This window comes from Eptatretus burgeri, chromosome 7 (genome assembly GCF_056783735.1).
Source record: "Eptatretus burgeri isolate ZD-2024b chromosome 7, Ebu_testis_v1, whole genome shotgun sequence".
NCBI classification, from domain to species: Eukaryota; Metazoa; Chordata; class Myxini; order Myxiniformes; family Myxinidae; genus Eptatretus; species Eptatretus burgeri.
In genome coordinates, this window is record NC_140967.1 from 47,146,608 (window position 1) to 47,156,478 (window position 9,871).

The window sequence follows — 9,871 nt, forward strand, 5'->3', positions numbered from 1 at the left end:
TGGCGTTCCCGCCTCTCATCTTTCTCGGCTTCACGCCGTGGAAATCAAGGCATTTATAATCGTTGGTATCTCCCGCGATGTGGCAGTCTTTGGGTCTCTCACTCTCTCACCGCAGGCAGGTCAATTGGTCTGTGTCTTCTACCGTTTACTCTCTAGTCTCGCCCCCCCCCCGCTCTGTCTGAGATGTCCCGCCCATATTTCCGCAGGGTGCTCAAGGTCCACCAGCAACCCCCTTCTGGTAAAACTACCAAAATCACGAATCACTGCTCACTTTCACCCATTCATTCCTTTTTTTCCCCCACCATTGGAACAAACTCCAACACTCTCTTCAATCCCACTCTTCCCTCCAGGTCTTCAAAACAGCTGTTACCCACCATCTCTTATCTTCCCCCATCCAAAACCACGATCTTTTCTACCCCCGTTAATCCACCCCAAACCCACCTCCTTAAAATTCCCTGTCGTGTCCATCTTGTTTACCCTGTGTACCCCACTCACCCCCCTCCCTTCTACAGATCTCATGTCTCTGTTCCACACATTTTTTCCTTCCCCTCCCCCACCCCCTCGTCTCCTGCAACCCTTGTTACATGTTCTGTGTGTTCTCTTTCCTTCGAGCCTCGACAATGTAAACAAAAAAACCCCAAAAAACAAAGTAGTACGCTAAATTAGCTAAACGCCATAGGAAGCAAGGAGAAGCTGTCATTTCAGGTGGCAGAGCAAAAGAGGAAGACTGAATAGGGAAAAGACTGATATAGGGTGGTCGTGAGTCAGAAGTGGGTACATCAGAGGCATCCCAGGGATCGAAGTGCATGTGCGGTGGTAATAGCTCATTTTGACACCTCATGGAAGGGAAATTCAAAGGTCAATGTGACTTGGGGGGGGGGGGGAGAGATTATAGATTTTTTTTTTTTAAACCCACCAAAAAAGGAGACTTTTTAAAAGGAGAGAATGAAGTGAAGGAAAGCGACAGAAGAGGGAAGAGGAAAAGGAAGACCAGAGATGGGAAGAAAGGGAGAGTAGAAGAGAAAATAATAAAAGTGGACGAGAGGCAAGAGCGAAAGGAGGAGTGGTAGGATAATTAAATTAAAAATAAAATAAATAAAAAGTGAAAAACAGAGTGGTGAAAAGATTGAAAATTTGAAAAGACGAAAGGTCTCACCAAATGAAAAGCATTAACTGATCCTGTTGGGAGCCAACAAGCAAATTCTGAAAATTCGGCTTTGTTCTTTATATTTTTAAAAATTCAGCGGTGCTGCAATGCAGAAAAATACCGGAGACTGCCATGTGACTGACATTCATTCCTGAAACTTTCTTCGGTTTCCCAAGGACCTGACCCAAATGAGAGGCTAATTCCCGAAGTATCAGCTTCTTTGCTTCCAACGGCAGCTGGCATACTTCGATCAATGTTATGTTGATTCCATTCGTTCTTCAAGTTCTCAATTTTGCTGTGACTTATTACAATTGGGAACTATTCAAACACCCCTTCTACACAAAGAGTGAGGCATTTTACCGAGACATCTTGATGACCTCGAAGGCAGGCAAGATGCAGAGGAGTGCCACCATTGTAGTCGCAAGCATTGACAATGGCACCCAGCTCTATCAGCATCTCCACAATTCCCACCTGTCCTGCATACATGAACGTGGTGCAGTCATGAAGTCATGCCGTGTTGTCATGATGAAGATGTGGTACATTTAAGGCTGTACCAATATACAAAGGGAAGTCAAATCATTGTGAAATTTCACATTTTTTATTTGACATACTGCTGCCACTGGGAAAGGATTACGACAAAAAAAGCAGTTGTGTGGTTCAGAACGGTCAGCAGGTGAACCCAGTATTTCAAAATATAGAGGAGTCCATTAATAAAGCGATCAAAAAAAACAATTGTGAAAAAACAGGAAAAAAGAAAAGGAAGATGAAGATGATGAAGAGGATGACGATGAAGTTTTTTAATTGGGTTAGAAAATTGACAAAAGTCGATTGGGGGGGGGAGGGGTGGAAGAAAACCATGCTTACCAAATTGTGCAGCGATATGCAAGTTGGTGTACCCTCGTTCATCTCTGGAGAAGGGGGTGACTACAGATGGATCATTAAATCTCCTAGAGAAAAAATAAATCAGCACCATACATTTGGGATTTAGAAAATAATATTATGGGCAAACTATACCCATACCAGTATATTGTTGCTTCCTTTGAAATAAAAATTTCAGATGAATTGACATTTTATCAAGAAATTTAGCAATACTTCATTCCACAAGCATCTTAAACAACAGCAACTTGGACTCCTAAATAATTATTTTAAAAACTGAGATTATAGATATTGACAATGAAAGAAAATTACGAAGTCTCATTCAATTAAACAAAGTTCAAGGGTGGTTCATCAAGAAGTCTGTAGAGGTCGTTTAATCAATCTCAGAGATAACAAAGTTCCATCATAAAAGTGTGTGTGTGCGTGGTGACCAGGTGCAACGGAAGGTATTTGAATAAGGACTGGCAAACAGGCAAGACAACGGTGCAGTGCACGCAGCTTACAATTCGCTGCCTCAGCGGGCACCCCATGTGCCCCACGACCTACACCTTCCGCAAAAGACTATTGTGGGTGTCAATCTTTCTTGCTTTGAAAAAGGGCCAAAACGTTGCTTCACCTCCTTTCCCACAGTGGTTCACACACAAATCATCAATATGCTGTCCAGCAAACATGAACAATGTATGCTGCGAGAACAAGCATCCCTCCAAAATCTCCACCCAACCTCCCAACGGATGACTGAAGAGAGGTTAGAATGGTGCGTACAGTGTAAAATTTCTGCCAGATTTGCATTTGAAAAAAAAAATAAAAACGAGTTCACAGAACACCTTACCCCCATGCAGTCTTGAGAAAAAGGACATTCAAAGGGTCTTTTCAACTCTTGCTTTGCGTTTCTGAGCACGATCTACATTTCCTTGAGCCGACATTTTGTCTGAATCTCGATATTCCCCAAAGTTTGATTGGTCGAAATGGCGTAAAATTGCGCAATGTTTTTTCCAAGTGCAGTTATGCTGAACGGAAGGTTTATGAATGACAAAAAGGCTTGCAGTGTTCAAGCACAAAATTCAATTGAAATAAAATCAAGGTTTTTAAAGGTATTAAAAAAACAAGGGTTTTAAAGGTCGTTAATGCACCGTTTTTAACACGACCTGATTTTAAACGTTACATTAGTTTTGTGCCTGTTGTTTATGTCCTTCATGATGTCTGCCAAAATTGTAAATCATTCCAAACAGGAAACATTGTTTTTAGGGAGTGTCAGGCAGGCAGACAGACTAAAATAATTACCTGACTCCTCTCTGCGCATGCATGATTGGGAAAATTCCGTACAATTTGCCAAATTCAGAGCCAAAGTACTGCTCTGCTGCAGGTTCGTGTTCCGATTCATGTTCCACGGTGTTCAAAATATAACATTTAATTGCAATAAAGAAGTTCCACAATCATATTATACTGACGTCTGTGGACAGACAGACCGACATAATGAACCAATTGCTTAACCACGCTTTTCGCTTTGCGCACGTGCGGTAAAAAAAAAAAAAAAAATCAAAGATGGCCCTTCGTTTTCCATCAATTAATCCGCAGCCAGATTATTACTATTCTTTCAGGACTGCACACCAAGCTGATCATTTTCTCAATCATTTGATGATGTGACCAATGCAATTGATCATAAAGACCAAACATCAGTTGTCGGCCTCACCCAGAAACGAGGCGCTCACAAGAATCACAAGAGCAGAGTGGATGGCAGAGACTCGTTTGGATGTCCTCAATTGCCTCGCCAGAGCTCAGTAACATCCTGGCTTCCTCCACACGTCCGTGTGCTATATGCTGAGATTAATGGCACGACAAAGCGGAGGAAGATGCACAAAGAAGCATTAATTAAGAAGGGTTAAAACTTTGGCCCGCGGGTATGCAAGATTCTACCTCAGGGCTGTGATTGGAACACTGATGGAGGTCCACTTGTAGGTTTGGGCAGGAATGTGGAATTTCGCCAGGTGCCAGGGAGACCCCACTGATTCTTCGTTGAAAGACAACGTGGGATCTTTAACATTCATCAACTAATGCTAGCAGATGGGACACCCAACTTGATGTCCATCTGAGGGGCAGTAAGGTGCACTTTGTGATGGTGCCCTTCCCACAAAGCATTATTCGGACAGTTTAAAGTCAAATTGAGAATTTAATCCAGACGAGACAGCTCAAAGGTAAGTTTGATATCTCTGCTCCACAACGATGAACCTCCATCATGATACAACCCTTGAATGTTATCTGAACAGTGACAGGTGTTTGCGAGAGCCATATATAATGTAGATCATGCAACTTCCATCGAATCAATGATTAAAGAACATGATGCAAGTGAATCACCCCGTAAAGCAGCTGGATACTGGAAGGTGCTGGGTGGTCACACAAACTGTCAAAGGAAGGCCTGACAACGTGAAGTACTTCCTCAAAGACCTATAATAAATACACATACATCAAGAAGTTCATAAAAAATGGTAACTTCATGTTTGGCAGGTAAATTTATCTTTCACAAGTATCTCAGCAACATCGCCTTGGTGTCACTGTAAAATTGGCTATCAATAATCCAATGAATTAAAGCCCATATGAAATATAAGCAAACAATATTTCCTGAATTGTCACCAGTGACAAAGTCAATAAAAGAAGAATTGATAAATTCCATGGATGACTTGTGTTATTGAAAGTTAATTTAAACTTTTATATTGTAACTAAAATTGAAGTCAAAGGGTTAATGAGATTATTAATTATATCCTAATTTCACGTTTAGAATACACACATTGTAAACCCCAATTTAGGTGCGCCAAGATGGTGTTTAGCAGGGCCTAGTCTCCTCTCTGTCCCTTAAAAAAAAAAAATTCCACTGTTAAAAGTGCTTTCGTTCACATTTATTTATTTGACGAGCACATACAACCAGTCGCTTCGCTGACGGTGGTGTGAAAGGGGGGGGGTGGAGAAAGGGAGAGAGAGGCAAGAGAAAGAAAGAGAGAGAAAGGGAGGGAGGGGCAGGGAGAAGAGGGAGGGGAAGCGAGGAAGGATTGAAGAGCGAGGAAGGGCGGTGGAGGTGTGGAGCGCAACGCCTCATGAAACGTTGCTATACACTGCGGGAGGGTGCAGGAGGGTTGCGACAGACAAATATATATATATATATATATATATATATATATATATATATATATATATATATATATATATATATATATATATACACAAATACATACATATATTTGCAGGTCGGGGGGTCAGGTGAGTAGACCATTAGGGGGGGAAGCTATCTCGGGTTCCCACGAGACTCCGCGGAATTGTAGGCTGTCGCAAACGGATAATTCCGTGACGCGGTGGGTCGCGAACCGACCGTGAATGCCAATAACTCAACCACGTGACCTCGGGTCCTCCCGTCTATGGGTTAATTGGGTTACCTAATTAATCACATGACCTAATTACTGGGGGACACGCCCTCGGTACGCCTTGTCCGAACCGGATCAGATGCAGCCGAGCGATACTGTTATGGACGTACCAGCCAAAAGGAACGGATCTTTGGGAATAAAGTCCGGGATAAGTTAGATTACGGACCATGCTGGATCAATAAAAGAAAGGACGAAAACGAGCTGAGAACATTCCTACAAAGGGCGAGGAAAGATATGTGGCACAGTGAATACAGTTTATTGTTGTCTGTTGCAGGAATAGGAAGAAATGTGAGAGGTGCAGCAATATACAAGCAACTTACAAAAGCAGACTGTACCAGAACTATATCGGGATAATTATTGTACAATCTTAACTTAAGCGAGGACAGGCGCCAGGATGGACGGACACGGACACGGGGACACACACACACACACGAAGAGGAGTTAATGAAGAGAAAGAGGAGAGGAGATGAGGTTAACGGGCTCTCAATACCTTGCATGATTTCCCGACTGCACCACCAATACGTTTTGGGGGGATGCTCCGCTGGGCGATACCTCCCTGACAGCTGGCACATCGACTCTTGCTTTGTGGCACTTTGTGCAACTAGTATCGGTCCAGAGAATGAGACGCGACTGTCAGGCGTGAAGGGAGGGACTTGGGTGGAGTCAGAAGCCAATGGGTGGAGAGGTGGAGAGGCGAGGTGGTGAAAAGGCGGCATCAGCAGGCGAATTGGTAAAAAAAAAAGGGTGGAGAAGGGCGACAAGGTGGTGAAGAAGGCAGAGTCAGCAGGCAAATTGGTAAACAAGGGTGGACAAGTGGTGAAGAATGCGGAGTCAGCAGGCGAATTGGGTCGGTTGTTGATCCCAAGCCAGACAGAACGAGTCGACAGGAATGAAGACAGGAACCACGGGCAGGAACGACGAGTAGGAACAACGCACACACAAGTGGCTCCGCGACCCGATCTTTTATAGACCGCGTGGTGCGGGGCGGGGGCGATGACCCAAAGCGGTGCCATCACCTGAATTGGGCTCTCTGGTTGGGCCCTGGCCACTGCACGGCCCGGCCGTGATGGCCGGAAGCGGCTACACTCCACTTCCGGCAAGATAGTTCCAAGCTGCGGAATCGTCTCACTCCGAGCACCGTGACACAAATCACCCTGCACCGAACCCCGTGATATGAATCACCCTGCACCGAACTCTGTGCTGTGCCCCAGCGACCCGCGGTTGGCGCTGGTCAATGTGCTTGCTCCGTGGTGCGCCACGCAGCCCGAGTGATCCGGCCGCACAGCATGCCTCTGCCTGATAGCAGCTGCAGCGAGGTGGAGGTGTGTGAGGATGTCTGCCATCTGCGGGAGACATTTGTGGCCGTCGTGGTGAGCGAAGACTGACGGTAAGATGTTATTGTAACCACATGCAGAGACCCGACCAAAGATGTGTGTTATTCGTGCCCCGTTCTGTACGATGATTAAGTATCACAGGCTGCGCACAAGTCCGCCATTGTACACGTGGTCAGCGCGCAGGTCCGCCCACCATCGAGCATGGCACATGCAGTGCACTGGGTCCGTCATTGTATACGTAGTCAGCGCGTGGGTCCCCCCGCCATCGAGCATGCCGCGTACAGTGCGCGTGGGTCGGCCATTAAGCACGTGCCATTATCAAAGGCAGTGTCGTGTGCACAGTGCCAGCCCTAATCTGTGTCAGTGAATTGAGGGAAAGGATTGGATATAATTATTAGATGGAGATTCGGATTGAAAAGGGGACAGATATATTTATTAATGGAGATTTTGATTGAAGAAAAGTGTGCCACGTGCATACTGTATGTTGTTAGCATTTGGTGTGTTGGTTATGCCTCTGATCATCTCTACAGTGGGTGGGGGAGGTGGGGTCATCGTTGTGCTGCGAGTGCTCCACGCAGCACTGGCGTTTATTGTTGGCTTCGACTGCTGCCCTTCATCTTCTGTGAGGACGTATTCTTACGCGAAGGGCGCGGCTGTGGTTTTTACCGATGGATGTCCGAGCGTAGCGCCTGCTGACTCATTCTTGCTTGGATTTACCTCAGGAATAGCAAAAAAGAAAGAGTAGGAATGAAGTTCAGAGGTTTAATCAGACCAAGCTATGAGATTTCCACAATATACTGTCCCATTCGACTCATTAAACAAGAAGGAAAGAACTATCTCCTACAGAGGTGGATATTTCAAGACCTGGGAGGGCTCCATTCAACTTTCTTAAACCCCTTCATGGAGATTAAAAAAAAAAAAAACCACACACACAGTAAATAAAAACGACAAACACAAAGATTTACCTTGAAACAACGTTCTTTGACAGAGGATTTAAAGTGGGTCATTAATTCGCGAAATTAAATTTTAAAATAGCACCGCAAAGCGGGCGTAACCCCTCAGCCCCTTGACGTAAACCAATTTCAAGATGGTGGCCATATTGAAAATTGCAGCACGCCCATTTTCGAAAGGAACCTTCCTCTACTCAACCCCAACACACCCAGCAAAAATGGATTTAATCGGACAAGGCGTTCTCCTCAAAATTGACGGAATCCAATTTCAAGATGGCTGCCATGGTGGCCACAGTGAAAAATCGCAGCATGCCCATTTTGGAAAGGAACCTTCCTCTACTCAACCCCATTATACCTCGCCAGAATAAAATCAACGTGTGAAGCCGTTCTCAAGTTATTGTCCGGAAACCAAATTCAAGATGGCTGCTCTCGCAGCCATATTGGATATCGGTTTGCGCTGAATATCGAAAGGAACCTTCCTCTAAACACCCCCATTATATCACACAAAAATGAAATCAATAAGTCAAGCCGTTCTCAAGTTATTGTCCGGAAACCAAATTCAAGATGGCTGCCCTAGCCGCCATATTGGATACCGGATTGTGCTGTCTATCGAAAGGAACCTTCCTCTAACCACCCCCATTATACCCCCATGAAAATAAAATCAATCTGTCAAGCCGTTCAAGTTATTGTCCGGAAACCAAATTCAAGATGGCTGCCCGAGCCGCCATATTGGATATCGCATCGCACTGATTAATTATCAAAAGGAACCTTCCTCAACCCAGCCCCAACACACCCTGAAAAAATGGATTAAATCGGACAAGGTGTTCTCCTCGAAATCGACGGAAACCAAATTCAAGATGGCTGCCTTAGCCGCCATATTGGATATCACATCACACTGATTATCGAAAGGAACCTTCCTCTACCCAGCCCCAACACATACTGCAAAAATGGATTTAATCGGACAAGGCGTTCTCCTCGAAATCGATGGAAACCAATTTCAAGATGGCTGCCATGGAGGCTACATTGAAAATCGCAGCGCGCCCATTTTCGAAAGGAACCTTCCTCTACTCAACCCCAACACACCCTGCAAAATGGATTTAATCGGACAAGGCGTTCTCGAAATTGACGGAAACCAAAAGTTGACAGACGCCCGGACGGACGCCCGGAAAACGCCTATGACGACAATACCCCTTAGCCAATTCAGGCTGAGGGGTAAAAACGTGCCAAGCCACAGAACACAAAATGTCGATCTATACTCTATGCTTTCACAGCAAGAACGAACGTGGTGAACACCTGGTCGGATGGACCTTATTGTTTTTTTTTATAATATACATCGATGTCGAAGTGAGAGGTGGATTACAAATGGAGATCACATAAAGCGATCTTTGCACATTTTCAGTGGAAGAGACACCTCCCGAGGCACTCACCGCACGGCACCGCAGGACCCAACAAAGACGGAAACGTACGTCTAATCGATGTGAGATTGAAAGCACGTGTACTTTGTCCCCGAAACGAACAACCAAGCAGCTTGGAGAGCGCTTGCCAAGTGGCTTAAGCTTTTAAGCAAGCACTCCAACAAAAAGGTCGATATGAAACGGCTCCCTTGGCACGCAATTGGCAATCACTGACCCGTCACATTAAACATGCACCTCCCGGAGACACCCGACATGTCACATGTGTCCGAATTGGACAAATGCACACTTTTGTTGGAGTCGGAACTGCATGCAAGTTAGATTCTGGAGCTCAAATTTTGTCATTCTTTTTCGTTTAAGAGATACTCGTGGCGAACACATATGCGGAAATGAAATAAAACAACGAACGCTGACATCTCCGGGCGTTTATAAGCATTGCAATGTACCCAGCGATTCGTAGTTATGATGAACAGCTTGTTCCAAGTTGCAGCCTGTTCCAAGTGATGGTAAGGTTGAGGTAAAAAAACAAAAAAACATGGCAGCTTTAGACCCCAGCGAGGATACCCAGGCAACGCCAGCCTGAAGACTCCAGACAGTGAGGTGGCCGAGGATCGCCTAATGAAGGATATAAGTAAATACTGCCGTTAATTATCTTCAAAAGGGGTGTTTTAATTAACCCAAACACTCAATTTTTGCTGTTGCACTTCCTTTGAGTTTTCTTGGTATGCATGAAAAGTTTCAG

General features: G+C 44.9%; 1 protein-coding gene across 3 annotated transcripts in view; it reads right to left on the reverse strand.

The window, feature by feature from the left end:
* ANKRD27 (ankyrin repeat domain 27) overlaps window positions 1-9,871 on the reverse strand; it is a 128,024-nt gene that overhangs the window by 19,290 nt on the left and 98,863 nt on the right. For all 3 annotated transcript variants that reach the window (XM_085888362.1, XM_085888363.1, XM_085888364.1), the window contains 4 exons: window positions 4,376-4,465; window positions 3,714-3,841; window positions 2,012-2,094; window positions 1,508-1,623 (listed from right to left, as the gene is read on the reverse strand). In XM_085888362.1, coding sequence (XP_085744488.1) covers window positions 1,508-1,623; window positions 2,012-2,094; window positions 3,714-3,841; window positions 4,376-4,465 — 417 coding nt within the window. The remainder of the gene's footprint in view (window positions 1-1,507; window positions 1,624-2,011; window positions 2,095-3,713; window positions 3,842-4,375; window positions 4,466-9,871) is intronic.